The sequence below is a fragment of the Haemaphysalis longicornis genome, unplaced genomic scaffold (genome assembly GCF_048455015.1).
Source record: "Haemaphysalis longicornis isolate Haplotype H1 unplaced genomic scaffold, Haemaphysalis longicornis Haplotype H1 scaffold_10, whole genome shotgun sequence".
Classification (NCBI taxonomy): domain Eukaryota; kingdom Metazoa; phylum Arthropoda; class Arachnida; order Ixodida; family Ixodidae; genus Haemaphysalis; species Haemaphysalis longicornis.
The window spans coordinates 107,972,036-107,987,424 of NW_027526204.1; the positions used below are offsets into that span (position 1 = coordinate 107,972,036).

Sequence of the window (15,389 nt, forward strand, 5' to 3'; positions counted from 1 at the left end):
CAGGGCTGAACTGCCTCCCGTGAAGGTACGCTTGAGAAAGAGAAAAAAAGAACTTTGAAACGGGTTCCGAATTGAGTAACGTAATTATGCAATCTCAATACCGCAATGCCAGAAATATCCGAGCCAAATAGGCCAACTCCGCATGTAGTGATGAACTCAAATTGGCTAGAGAAGCAATCCCCTACTCTCTATTTCGAAAGGACCGCTCTATCAAAGCCCGGACTGACGTCCCAGGGAAAGGCTGCCATTGGCTAAATTGGGCGTCGAGAATAAATGTGAAAGAAAAGAGCACGACGTGATGAAGTAATGCGGGGTGCAGTGACCGCCACGCCTCTCCTGGGAAGCCCAGGACGTGTCGTTGATAGGGCTTCACCTTCTTCGAGGAAACGTGAACGGGGCGAAAAAAAAGAAGGGCAATGCAGACATCGTCCTCTTTCCATTTCATTGTCTTTTATGCTAAAACACGTTGGGTATGCGAGGCCAACTAAACCCGTTACTCAGCTATTAACTAGCGTTCAAAGCTGGGCCAGCCGGTAAGGGTCCATGTATTGAAAACATGCACAAGGGACGAAAAAAAAAGCAAGGAGACAATACATTCACCTCCTGATTAACGGATTAACAGAATAATCCACAGATCCGTACTAATTACGCTAAAAAACATACTGATTTCCAGGCTCTTAAATAAAATTGAGGAAAACTGATTGTAGCAGACTTGTCTAAGAGTATTCCATACAAATTTATAGCAGCATTTTTGATGAATTTGTTAATCTACCTGTTATTGATATTTTTGTCTGTAAATGTATTGTATTTTATAGTTACTGTACGTATACAAGATGTACTTTTAACAATAAGTTGTGTGTTTCCAAGCGACAAACTATTTTCTGTTGTATTTAAGTATTCTACAGCTGTACGGGAGAGCCTGTGAATATACGTATTCATCCCCACTCCCCTACCCCTACTCACACTTCGAGTGTATTTTTTGTGTGTATGAAATTGAATGTTATTGTGCTGATTTCTGTACTGCTGGATTTCCCCGTGAAGCAAGAGCCTCTGTCAGGCGGTAGCCTTTAGCTCTTGCTTCACTTTCCACAATTGGAAAGTGAATAAACTTGAAACGCATTACAGTTTCCATGGGAGAAAACAACGCAGGGGACGTGAAGAGAGCAAACAGACAGCGCCCGTCCTCGTCTGCTTGCTCTCATCTCGTCCCTTGCGGTGCTTTGTGCCATGGTGCTACCGTGTCTGGTGCAATGGTTCCATGGTGCTATTACGCGTGTATTCCACTTGATCGGTTAGAAGAAGAGTTTTTTTCGAACTCCATTGATTCCACAAAAAAAAAACATTACAAGTGCCACTACTGCTTTTACAAACTACTTTAATATTAAAAATGCTGAAGTAGTGGTTAGCGTTTTGCTCTCACACCTCGAAATGTCGTAGTTCTCGCGTAAATTATAAGTTTAAAGCTTTCTTTTCCCCGTTGCGGGTCTGTCAACGCTTTGTCATTGGCGCAAGCATTAGAAGTGACCATGCCGGCTTAACTATCGTAAAATGTGCCGCATAACCCCTCCGCTGCCGACGAGCTTGCAGCAAGTATGGGGACGTCCCGGTAACCCTGGCAAAGTCCGGTGAGGGTATCAATAAAATCTGCGAGCGATCAGTATCATGGCCCCGAGCAAACGGCAGCCGGGATATGGTTGCAGTGAAGTTCACTTACCCAGGCTATCAAGGGCGGAACCTGGGAGGGCACGGGTCAAAGCTGTAGGTGAAGTCGTCGACGGCAATGACGCCCGGATGCCGGTTAGTGTAGGCCTCGATGAAAAACTGCGGGGACAGAAAGAAAGCGGCAAGTGTTTTCAAAGAACCCTGCAATAAATAAAGTCGTAGTTGGTCCTAACGCCTGCTCAGTGAGTTAACTTTCCTAGGGATAGTTATGAATATGGCGCTTGTGATCCTTGTACTTTAATATTACCTGTTGTGGGGGAAAAAAACGTCGTCCAATGCCGGGAAAGAGTTAAAGTTACTGAAGGCCAGTTCTTGGAAATAAAACAAGGCTGTATTTTCTCTCTAAGCAGAAATTTGGGCTAGCTGGCGACAAAGTTTCGATTTCGCAAAAAAAAAAAACGGTACAAAAAATTGGCCGCATATCTCTGTTCACTTCGTTGCAAATGTCGACGAAAGACGATAGTCGTCTGGCGTCCCTGCCAAGTAAACGCCTTCCTTCTCTTTCCCGCACATCTCTTATGCTGTTCCTGTCCCGCACTGCTTCTACCAAAGATAAACACGCTAGAGGTTTGCTCAACTCAATTTAAATTTACCGCGTTGCACTGCTCCACGCCGAATGCCTCGATGCCAGCGCTGCCGTACTGCGGAGACGCGGGTGAATCGAGGCACCCCACTCCACGTGCATTCCAAGCTGAACGTGAAAACTATCTAGTGGAACCTTTCGTTACTGTTGGCGTGTGATTTCTTAAAATGCCGCCAGGAGCTAAAGTGGCGCGGGTGACGGCAGGCGACGGAGGGATTTTTTTCTGCAGTGGATAAAACATTTCATTTGGTATCGAAAAAAATCAAGCATCCATGAATATTTTGTTAAAGGTACACTGGGATATCCCTTACGTATTAATTTTCTGCCTCATATTTGCATAATGCTTTTTTCTTGTTTAACAATGTTGGTAAATTTGAACATTATTGCCACCGGGCTGAGACGTTTAGATTTGGCTGCGTGTATGTAAACCTTTTGTGCAGCTTCTGTTTCACTTTGGCCGGGTAGCTGAATCGAGGAACAGAGAGACCAAAATTTCCGCGTTCAAGCAGCCCAAGAAACACAATGGTTTTTAAAACCTCTGGGTGGGCGCTCATCCTGTGTAAGGTATTCTTTCTCGTGTACCCGTTTTTTCGCCCTTACCATTGCCTCCATTGTCTGCTTACCATGCGCTGCTCTACAAAAAATTCCCCGCATTTCCCCGAGGGGAAGAATGTGAAAGTGCGAATGCACGAGTTGAATTTGCGCGGTTCGGTAATGTTCGCGAGACAGAGATTACACACACACACACAACTACAAAGAAAGGAAGGTGCATTTATTCACAGACACCTATTTGTGTTGTCGTTGTACTTGATTGCTAGAGGGGATCTCAGCTTTGAAATTTCGTGTCAGTACTCCTTTAAGCGGGTGCATTAGCCCTTCTCACGCCCGATTCCTGGCCAATCCCCTACGTGGGTATGTGCCATGTCAGCGGCCAGGCAGTGCGCGCCCATCTCCCCCCGTTGCCAAGGAAGACGAGGAGATTCCTGGCCAATCCCCCACGTGGGTATGCTATGCGGACATCGCCGGTGGACGCAGGTTCAGGGTCGCTTAAGAAGTGCATCGCACTTAAAAATGTTCCTAAACGATTCTTCAAGCAACAAAGTAAGATCTTCAAGATAACATTTGCGGGACAGCCCCATCGATTGATTGCTCGTAGTATCCCCTTTGTAACGGTGTAATGACGTGTCATGTTACCCACACTCATCGACATGCAGCCCTTGTGGGGACACTGACCCGCACGTCCTGGGTGACGGTCATGTTGATGCCGAACGTCCTCCAGACAGGGCCGTGGTTCTCCAGAATGAAGAGGTGCCGGTTTCCGGTGTCCTGCGCCACGAGCTCGATCCGCTCGGCCCCGGGCCCGTTAATGATGTAGGTGAGTCGCAAGCAGGTTAAGGCGTTCGGGCGGCCCGGCAGGTAGGGCGTGATGAGGCGGGACACGCCGTAGCCGACGGCCGCGGCGTCCACTGCCATGTAGCTTCCTGGAGACGTGAGAGAAGGCGAGCGGTCACCGTAATGAACGGACCTGTGGCACAAAATGTTTGTACGCTGCCTGCTAGTAGCAAAGGACTTTGTAATAGCTGTATGTGCGTTGTGTGGTAATGCATATACATGTATACACACACACACACACACACACACACACACACACACACACACACACAGGAGGAAGAAAAGTTTCCAATGGTCCCAAAAGAAATATTAAAAAGTAGAGCCCGACGCACGTCTGAAAAAGCAAACAAAGGTTTACTAACGTTTCGACTGGAGGACCAGTCTTCATCGGGGTAACTATCGTTACTCCGATTAAGTCTGGTCCTTTAGTCGGAACGTTAGTAAACCTATTCTATTGATACGTGCGTCGACTACGTTGTATATATATATATATATATATATATATATATATATATATATATATATATATATATATATTATCGTCACTAACGGTAAAAGTAGTGTAACCATTTCCCTATGCCTTCTTTGGCGTTGTAGACTGCTGGCATTTCTTTCTGTATTTCCTAACGAGCCCCTCATTTCCAAACCCTATTATCGTGCGAAAGCTTAGCGAGGGCCTCGGTTCTGGCAGCCTTGATGCCAAGGTAGCATAAGAGGGTTTCCCGCCAGTTACCACCTTATGACAGGCTGTAGACGTTCGCGTCACGCCTCGGGGGTTGAAAAGAAGGTCCCCTTCTCCCCGTGTAGTCTGCGTTGCGCTGGCTACCGCCCTCAAGCGTCAGATACAGTTGTAGTAAATATAAATACCCCAGAAAGTGAAGGAGAACACAGTCGCCCAGATAGCCGAATTGGTAAGGCATTCGAGATCTAATCGAAAGACGTGGGTTCGGTCCCCACTCTGGGCGCGTGTTTTTCTTTTTTTCTCACGTAATGAATAATAAAAAATATAGTAACGTGACTAACGGTAATATATATATATATATATATATATATATATATATATATATATATATATATATATATATATATACATATCAAGGTTGCAGTCGTCATTGCCAGTGCTATTCGGCTTTTTTTCGAAATATTTAATAGGGCCGAATGACGTGTGCTTGTCACGTTTCTTTTGATTCATTGATAAATAAGCGAAAATATAAGTCGAGAAAAAATCCGCCGTTTTCCGGGAGCGGGACCACATCTCCGCATAACCGGTGCGGTGCGTTAGCCATTACGCTATCCCCACAGCGGCTTCTCTCTCGGCTTTAAAGCGGGGGTTTATATTTACAAGAGCTCTGAGGCCGGTCAACTAGCGCCGCCCCTCGACTACCGCGGGAGACGTAGAACGTCTTCTTTCCCAGCGGCCGCCACGTAGAACGTGGTCGGAGGTCGGGGGTTAGCAATTGGCATATCCGAACTGCTGGAGCCAGTGCCTCGTAATGCATGTAGCAGAACAGAGAGATACGGGACGAGGGACTCGGTAAAGATACATATCAAGGTTGCAGTCGTCATTGCCAGTGCTATTCGGCTTTTTTTCGAAATATTTAATAGGGCCGAATGACGTGTGCTTGTCACGTTTCTTTTGATTCATTGATAAATAAGCGAAAATATAAGTCGAGAAAAAATCCGCCGTCCCGCTCCCGGAAAACGGCGGATTTTTTCTCGACTTATATTTTCGCTTATTTATCAATGAATCAAAAGAAACGTGACAAGCACACGTCATTCGGCCCTATTAAATATTTCGAAAAAAAGCCGAATAGCACTGGCAATGACGACTGCAACCTTGATATGTATCTTTACCGAGTCCCTCGTCCCGTATCTCTCTGTTCTGATATATATATATATATATGTATATATATATATATATATATATATACACACATATATATATACACACATATATATACACACATATCTAGCACACATATACACACAATATATATACACACATACACACGCTCTAGCAATCAAGTACAACGACAACACAAATAGGTGTCTGTGAATAAATGCATCTTTCTTTGCAGTTGTGTGTGTGTGTGTGTGTGATCTCTCTTTCGCGAACATTACCGAACCGCGCAAATTCAACTCCTGTATTCGCACTTTCACATTCTTCCCCTCGGGGAAATGCGGGGAAATTTTTGTGAAATGAACTTTGTTCTGTTGTAATTTCCCGTTTCGTGTTCTGGTTCATTGAGCTTGAAATGCCACAAGGAGAAAGAAGGGTTACTTGTGTTAAATTATGTTCGAACATTAAAATAATGCGTTTTTGTGTCGAGGATGTTTGCGGGAGCCACATTACCGATTGGTTTGAACCGATGTTAGCTCTACTGTTAGAACGAATATCGGATTTAACGAACCAAATTACTGTCCCGATATTACTTCGCTATAACGAGGTTCGACTGTAATACACTACAGCGTACTAAACCCAACCAGTTACGACGTGTACGTTAAGGCCCAATTTTACAGACGTTCTGCCATATCGACGACAGACGCGTGGTTAGTGTTTCACGTTCATGATAAAGAGTGTCGCACTCACCTCGCCGGCTGGCGATGCTGTTGGTGACGAGCTTGAAGTTCGGTCCGATGTTTTTCTGGTTCCGCATTCCGCACGTGTGGTCCTCGAAAGTACACTGGAATGTTCTCACTTCAGGCGGAAAAAAAAAACATTAAATCAATTCCACTCAACGTGAAAGTTGTCAAAGGCGGAGCAGTGGTTCGACAAATGGGATGTGGCGCCCTCTCGCGACAAGTTTCAGTATCAGCCTGGCGTTGATACCGAGAGTAGTCAAGAGGGCGCCGCAGCCCCTGGAAAGGCTATAAAAAGACTCTGGATTGAGTTCTCATTAATTTCGGGTAATTATGCACTGATTTATGATACATGTGCAGCTTTCCAGCTCATGGCAGTCCTTTGAAGAGTGATTACTTTGTAGGTATTTACCGAAACGTAACGTTATTTTGCGCGGCTAATATTGGGGGGTGAAATATTGCTTCGTGCACAGAGTTTCAAGTCTCGCACGCTGCGCGACCAAGTTCCTGAGCCGTGGAAACTACCCCATAGAAATGCACGGGGATAAAGATTTGGCAGCGAAGTACACAAAACATTCATAATCCGAGAAAGTGTTCTTTTAGTATTTTCATCTTCACGTTGAATTCTTGGTTTATGCCAAATATCACTTTCCTGGTGAAGTGGTTTTGCTGGGTTCCTGAGAGGTAAGAATTTTTGAGCGAGAAAGCTGGGTATGATTGCTCGTTTTGTACCATTTTGCACTTATTTGCGCTTTAGCAACGGCAGCTCCCGTGCGACGGCGCAGCGCAAAGATCAACTCCAAACACTTCGCGTATGATAAACGTGCGCCTGCGTGGCGCGTTGGGATTGACATCGGCTTCGTAACACGAGGGACTCGCGCTCGATCCGGACCGGGGGAAGCGGTAATCTTTTCGAAGCCTCTGCTTGGGTGCGCGAGGCCGCGTTACTCTAACGGTGGCTAGATACCGCGATTCTGGACGAGCTGCGACGACAAGCCGGGTCGAGAGTTCGAAAACAACAGTTGGCATCACTGAAATGTTCTCGCGCAGATGAAAACAGATCACGTGATGCGCACCAAAAGTTTAGAAGGCGCAACGTGTTGGAAAGCTACGGATAAGAGTAGTTATGGAGCCAATGCAGCTAAACCGGAACAATGAGATTGGATTGCAGGCTATTTGCAATCCCAGCGTAACAGCGTAACACCAGCTTAACAGCAGTCTAGAAAACAGAAAACAGAAGTCTAGGAGACAGAAGTCTAGGAGACAGAAGTCTAACAATAGCATACAGGGTGCAAATCGACTAAAAACGAGTCATGCATCGTGACATGGTGCAAAACATTAGGCAAATGGGAATGTGTCTACATTTACATGTTACGATGCGTTTGAACTCGGCGTTTGAGATAAGAAGCGTAGCTTCCTGCAGAAGTGAATTCTAAGACACGAGCAGCACACACTCGGTCGCATATATGGTGGCCCTGAATTACTAAAACCATATCATGTTCCAGGTAAGGTGTACCGGCACACTACAGCCCAAAGCCAACGAGTCAATAGGAAACGTTTGACAATGCCAGTAAGTTACTGCGCGGCCGTTCAAACTTTCCGGCTCATCGAAGTTTTTCCGTAAGCGATAACTCTGGAGCACGGGAAACTCACCTCCGTAGTCGGGTGTCGAGGGCAGCCCGGGGAACGGACGCGACGCGCCGTAGGAGGGTGGAGAAGGCGGATGCTCTGGATAGACGGGCGAACGGCCAATCGTCAAATGGGGCACTGGAACGCGCACGCCAAACGTTGGCATGTAGCAAGCCAGAGCGGTAGCTTTTCCTCCGGCGCCTTCGACCAAGGTTATTGCGCAATTGTGCCTCATCTTATTTTAAGAAGAATAAAACTATTTTCCAGCAGACGTTGTTACAATTCCTGCTGAAGGGGCAGCAGCTAAAGGCATTGAGTGCCTGACGAGGGCCCTTGACCCTCAGGAGTTCACAACAGAGGAGTTCACAGCAGAGGACACGTTCAAATCAAATATGCGTGCTTAGCAATAAGATCCAGCAATACAGAGAGAAAAAAATAAGTAAATGAAGCACAATACAAAAAATGGTACATTTCGTGTTTCCGGAAAGCTAAAGTCCACGATGAGTTCAGCACTGTTTCAGTTGAAACTTATTTACAGTGGCGTCATAACCAAGTGAAGTGGCCGTTATCACCACGAATAATTAAAGCTATCAGCAGTCGTAACAAACAGTGGAGTGCTGCATTTCGCCGTGTCGCTATATGCACTGCTGATATGCACGCGACTTTTCATGAGAATGAACCGAGATAATACATTTTTAATTACTTCGAAATCCGTACAGACGTGACTATACGCAGCTAATTGTGTCGACCTTGCAAAATACGTAAAACAGAACTACGCGAAATCTAACGCTGCTGCAGCGTGTCGTAAGCAACGCTGTGATCTTCAGAGCCATGATAGAACCTGGTTTCGATAGCAATACTTAACATCGATTCTTTCATTTCTGACTGGTTTGATTGTATGGTTTAACGCGCCGACGCAACGCAGGCGATGAGGCGCGCCGTAGTGGAGGGCTCCGGATTAATTTTGACCACCTGGGGATCTAACCTGCGCCGAAATCCGTCCACACGGCCGTTTTTGTTTTTCGCCTCCATCAGAAAAGCGGCCGCCGCGGCCGGAAATCGAACCCGCGACCTCGTTTGCGTCCTTATTTCATGAAGGATGTGATATTCAACTCACAGCGCTGGCCAAGATCAAGTTTTCCACAGTGTCCACAAACAAAAAGGGCCCTTACACTTCTGCACTTTCAGACTACGGCTGTTTTTGCGAGTAGCTTCTCCGCCTCACGGTCAAATATTTCGTTATATTCGACATCGCGAAGGCCCTCACGGTTCCAGTTTGATTATAAAAGAACAAGTGTCATTGAAATAAAGCATTACCAACCAATGTTTGTATTTAATTCGCTACAGCCGATAATTCGCTATATCAGTGTTCGTTATGACGAGGTTCAACTGCACCAGCCATACGTGCCCCGTCAAATGGAATTCTGGCAACCATGGCAGTGAGAAGTGCGGCAACACTTAACTGCCCGCGAGTTTAAAAGAGGGATTTAAAATCTTGTCCCCATGTAGAACAATGATGTGCAACCTTTCCTATTCCTTCGTGTGGTCTTTGAATCCCGCTTTGAAATCGACGGAGTTGATGGGACACTTACACTGTAGTGTCACGTTTAGACGCTAGGTGTCTCCACCATTCAGAAATTTTAGTGCAAAATTATTATTTCCGCCTGCTTATTTCAGAAATTCCTCGTAGTTAGCACAGTATAAACGCTGACTTTCATATGCGCTAAAGAACACGCACCGCACAAAAAATCGTTTCTGTGCCTTTAACAAGTATACCTTTGAGATCACTCGGCTCTAGTTAGTTGTCAAGGGAGAAGCTCTTTTCAGGCTTACCTATGGTCTGTAAAGCAATGGGCAAAACTCTGCCGGAAATTTCCTCCATATCGAGTTGGTCGACGGGGCCCACGTTGTTGTCCTCGTTGTTGGATTCTGAGGTAAGAGGAAAAGATAACGCAATAGAAATCTTGTTTCCACAGATATAAGGAGCAGGGAAGATTGACCCCAGCTAGGCATGCAGAAGCTGGACAGGCATTGCCTGTATTCACTGGCGAGCCGCGCATTCAGGCAACCGTGTGAGTGCGCCGTCACTCGTTACGTCGGGCTCCGCGGGATGGCGGTACTTGTCCGTGCTGAGCACATGACTGCGTTGCACGTTAACAAACTCTACCTCACCGAACGCAAAGTAATGCCTCGAGTCCAATGCGAGGGCGATTAATAACATCTCTATTGACATCACCGCTGAGAATCGGGTTGAAACGGAGCAGACGACGAACGCCAGTGTTTGTTTTTTTTCGGCGTGAGGGCGCAGTGGCCCAAGCCGCGCCATGTCTGTGGCTGTTTCCAGTGTTGCCAAGCGAAAAAATTGACCGCTAAATTTTTCAACGAATACGACCTATACATTGCCATCATCACCAATTAAACGTTCTCTTTCCGAAGAGGCACCGGATCACTGGCGGGGCATATTGCACCTGGTCCTCCAGTTTTGAAGGACAAACCTGTGGGACTTGTGGTGATTTTAATAGTTTAGTCGGCGGAGAAATGGCCGGCGCTCACTGCAAAGCTAGGTACGCGTGTACACTAACACCAATTCGCTCACGCTCTCAGAGGCATAGTGCTTAAGTTATTCCCAATTCAGGACGAGAAAGAGGGACAAACTTTATGGCGACCAAAACTACACTAGTATTTACAAAAAAAAATGCCCTTGACATTCAGGCTGCGTTCTAAAATGCCACACAAAGCCAGATTACAAGGAATTGGAGGAAACCAATGTGGTGTCTGTGCGTTCTCTATCCTGCTGGGTTGACCGACAACACCAGTTCTGCTGATCAATCTCCCGACAAGACGTTGTGGCGAGTTCGAACACCTGACCAAGGGCATTTTGGATTTAAGCTTGAAATATTCGAATTTACTGTATAGGTTTGTTTCGTGGACTTTGCGTGGATGACCATTTGTCCTTCTCAGAAACTCCTTAATTAAGACTACTGAGATCAGTGTCAGTTTCTACAGGTCCGGGCATATTTATATGTTCGTGAAAGAACGTCCAAGCTGCATGACACTGAAACGCCTTAAGCCATGCGGCATTAATTCCAAGCCTTGCCATCCTCTAAGTAGATCAGCTATTTCACTGACAACGAAGGAATTGGTATTTAGTTGAGAAGCGTTTCGGTCGCTATATGATCAAGATGTGCCGGTCCGAACACTATTTGAAGCTGGTTAGGTTAAAAAGGATGAACTAAACTTCTTTACAACCAGGCGATTCTTCGTAAAAAAAGCCGTGCATGAAGTACAAGAAATGAGGTTATCTAACGAGCAAAAGTTATCCGCGATACCGCTCTTCGCGAAATTTGTCATTTTCAGTCACACTTATTAAAATATACACGCTGCGACAGAATCCCAAACTTCCTTGTTTTAAATCCGCCTCACTTCTTTAAAGAGTTACGAAATCCTTTATTAAAATGCGCATTTAGAATTCAAGTCATCGCGAGAACGAACTGACGGCGGGAAGACAGGACACGCAATTGAAAGCCTGCTCGCTCAGTTGCAGTCTTCCTAAATGACTTATTAGCAGAGTCAGTCAAAGCAGTAAGCAGCAACTACAGCATGCGCCATTTTCTTTTCGCCTCGATCGACAAGGATTGGCTTGGCTTGTCTTGTCTGTTATGCTTGTAGATAAACTGGCTTCCGCAGCGGTGCGCCGATCGGGTCAAAGATCAAAGCAGATTTTTAAGATACGTACCGTCAGTGGCGTTTGAGAGTGCGTCAGTGCTTGGCGGAGCTTCAGCGCCATCATCGTTACCTACCAGCAAGGAACAAAAAAAAGGAAGGCGGTCACAACAGCAACTTTGAGTGCCCTCAGAAGTACGCGCGCATTTTGGAACACTACTCTCCGGAACGATTCAATTAAATTGAGAAAATTGCCTAAAACACAGTCTGTTTTTGAAGGATGAAGACACCGTTTCACTATTAAACAAGGTCGCCCACCGTGGCATGCGACAAAAGCAGAAATCGAACGCTCTTCTTGAAAAATATGCAAGAAAACCGGGCGCAACCTCGAGCAACTGGTAACACAAACAAACAAAAAAATTAAAGCCGTTCCACTCAACGTTAAAGCTGTCGGAAGTGCAGAGCAGTGATTCGACATAATGGGCTGTAGCGCCGTTAGCCGCTCGCTGCTACCACCTAATGCAATTCAAATTTCCCGCCTCCGCAGTGCTCGCGCTCTCTGCCTGAAACAGCGCCAGTAGAAGTTCTGTTCTTTTTGTGCTTGCTTTTTCTCCTGCACGTGCCGGCGTAGCACTGCCTACCGCAAAAACCAACCCAACGAGCGTTCCGAACTATATAAACGCAGGTGCTGCCGATTAATTACGTATATTTCGCCTCAAATATACCTGCAGTTTTGTTCGCGCTAAACAACGGGGAGATGTACGACCAGCGCCAGCGGTTCACGTGTTTCGAACGGTTATGAGTATTTAAAGGAGCCATGAAGAGAAAATACAACTTCGTTTAATTTGAAAGAACTAGGATTCAGTATCTCACTCAGCTCCATTAGAGCCACAAAAGACTTTTTTTTAACGAAAAAAAGCAAGAAGTATTTAAAAACTTTCAAATTTTCCGCCACAGTGACGCGTTATGAGCAAGAATGACGTCATACGGGCCAACAATAAAACATAATTTTCAGTGCGTTAACTGCACGTTAGCATTCAAGTGATGCAGTCAAATGGAACTAGAGACCCCATTGCAGACGTCCACTCATGTGTCGTCGCGACAGGTCAGTTAGGTGGCCGCCAATCGCACAAACAAGGTTCCGTGACGTCATGGAAAAGTTGCGGGAAATTGGCTAGGGGGGTCGCGACTGCTTCAAACGTTTTCTTTAATATCTCCGTTATTTGATCGAAGATTGCGATGATATTGGCATCATTGTTATCGGGACTAAGCAGTCTTTCTAATAAACCCAACTTGTATTTTGTCTTCATGGCTCCTTTAAGCCGCGTGGTTTTCGAAACCTCGGCGGGACGCCCTACGACGGGTACGCCGGGCTCTACTTGGGCCCGTTATGTCGTTGCGCCGCCTGATTCCGGCAGTCGCTTGACATCGAGCGTTACAGCGAGCACCAGCGACGAAAAGGCGAGTCCCTAAAGGGCTCTGCACTTAAAACGAACCCAGAGACAATTCGTGGCAATAACTTACCGCCAAGTGGTGAAACATCGTTTGACGGATCCACGGGATCTGAAAAGAGCGCGAAATGCCGAAGGGTTTAGCGAATGCGACGCTGCGCGATGCGATTGGGAAACGACAAGCAAAGCCGGGGCTTTCTTTCAAGAGCGACCGAAAGACATCCGTACTACATCAAAGCGCCCGCTGCAGCGGTGGAAGAGAAACAATGAGACAGATCGTAAAATCGGCGCTGCGCTACGGTGTCAGTAAGTCGAACCTCGTTATAACGCAGTTGTACCGGGACAGCAAATTAGTTCGTTATAACAGATATTCGTTACAACAGTACAGTTAAAAATAGGATATATATAACCGATCGCCAATTAGGCTCGCGCAAAAATACTAGATACAAAAATGCATTTTTTTAAGGCTCCGAACCCACTACAAACTTACAAGTTAACCCTTACCTTTCTCCTTGTTGCATTTCAAGCTCAATGAACTGGGACAGGAGCACGCGAAATTAAAACAGAACGAAGTTCACTCGACAAAACAGGCCTGCGTCCTTATTTGATGAAGGATGTTATCTTCGTCTGGTGGCCACTCACAGCACTGAGCAAGATGAAATTTTTAGTGTCCACGAACAAAAGGGCCTTTATACTTCTGGAGTTTCGGACTACGGGTGGTTTTTCACAGTGGCTTCTCAGCCTCCTGGTCAAATATTTCTTCGTTATAACCGATATCGGGGATCTCACGGTTTCAATTTCGATCTAAAAGAGTAAGTGTCATTGAAATAAAGCCCGACCAACCAAAGTTTGCATTTACTTCGCTATAGCCGATAATTCACTATATCAGTGTTCGTTATAACGAGGTTCAACTGTATTGCAAGAAACAGAGGTTAGAAAGCGTAGTGACTCAAGCATATTCAGTCTTGTTTTAAGGAAACACCAACAGCTTTCGGGCATCTATTGCAAGGCAGAAGCGGGTGGAGGTCCTGGGCAGGAGCCTCCAAACTGGACGAGCCGACTGAATCCGTCTCTCCCCGAGTTTTCTCTTCTGATCACTCCATCTAATGACCCCAGTCTGCTCATCCCCTTTCACCAGTAGCCTCAGTGATTTGTATCAGTCGTGTCAACCCTTCGCCTTACATTACCTTCACAACAGCAGTATGTGGTCTCGATTGATTGTAGGGGTTTAACGCGCCGACGTAACGCAGGCGATGAGGCGCGCCGTAGTGGATGGCTCCGGATTAATTTTGACCACCTGGGGATCTTTAAAGTGCGCCGAAATCTCGTACACACAGGCGTTTTTGCTTTTCGCCTCCATCAGAAAAGCGTCCACCACGGCCGGAAATCGAACCCGCGACCTCGTGCTCAGCAGCGCAACGCCTTAGCCACTGAGCCACCGCGGCGGGTCAGTATGTGGTGTCCTAGTCTCATTTTCTGTTTTTCTCTTCGTTTTCCTCCTTGCTTCTTTTGATCGACGGTAAGGCTTCTCGTTCCAGCACTAGTGCCTGCGCTGACAATGCTAAAAACGCTTGTTTACATTGAACATATACGGAGCGCTAAAAACGCTTGTTTACACTAAACATATACCGAGCATTTGGAAATGAGTGGATCGTTAATGAACCCGAAGAGGTCAGCAGCAGTCAAGACCAGGGGGAAGGAATGTATAAAGCCTTTGAATTGAAGTACATTTTTTTTGAAATTAAAGAAAGAAATTAAAAAAAAACAGCCCCCGGGGATTACCCACACCCACGACCATGAAAGTGGCGGGTTCGGGTTGAGCTCGCGGGAAATTCCTTCCCCTTTGTTTACCCTGGCGGTCTGACTGCTGGCCTCCGAGTACGTATAGTCAAGCCGTACTCAAAACAAAACAGTCACGCCGCTGGCCACACCGTTTGTGCAGCGAAGCACTAGAGGCTGAACGTAGGCTGACCGATCGCTTCACTATAGTGATGTAAGCAAACCCCAGCCAATTCACGCCTACACTCTTTGGAACGCGGTGTAGGCGTAAAGCTTCGGCCGCATTCTCTGAGAGCCGAAAACTCAGAGGTAGTCCTAATTTAACGTTGCGTATTGGCCAGAAGGGCTGTAAGACCTTGTCGAGGACAAGCGTCATCGTTTCACGAGTTTCTAACGGTTATGACTAAACCGCTTGGTTTTTGAAGCCTCTGCGGGACGCCCTACGACGGGTACGCCGTACAGTACCCGTCTGTGCCCAGGAAAGAAAAATTTAGGGCGTGGCACAAACCGTTACTGGCGAGCACGAATACGGGATTCCGGGCTTCATTCGGCACAAGGAGTTTCTTTGCCATATTGTTCGTTCATAAATC

General features: G+C 46.3%; 1 protein-coding gene across 3 annotated transcripts in view; it reads right to left on the bottom strand.

Moving 5' to 3' along the window:
- Nucleotides 1-15,389, bottom strand: part of LOC144159075 (uncharacterized) — a 39,071-nt gene that overhangs the window by 2,046 nt on the left and 21,636 nt on the right. For 2 of the 3 annotated variants that reach the window (XM_077690335.1, XM_077690337.1), the window contains 7 exons: nt 13,094-13,132; nt 11,643-11,702; nt 9,740-9,835; nt 7,931-8,044; nt 6,288-6,395; nt 3,539-3,786; nt 1,715-1,821 (listed from right to left, as the gene is read on the bottom strand). In XM_077690335.1, coding sequence (XP_077546461.1) covers nt 1,723-1,821; nt 3,539-3,786; nt 6,288-6,395; nt 7,931-8,044; nt 9,740-9,835; nt 11,643-11,702; nt 13,094-13,132 — 764 coding nt within the window. In that variant the 3' untranslated portion in view covers nt 1,715-1,722. The remainder of the gene's footprint in view (nt 1-1,714; nt 1,822-3,538; nt 3,787-6,287; nt 6,396-7,930; nt 8,045-9,739; nt 9,836-11,642; nt 11,703-13,093; nt 13,133-15,389) is intronic. The other variant, XM_077690336.1, reaches the window with a different exon arrangement.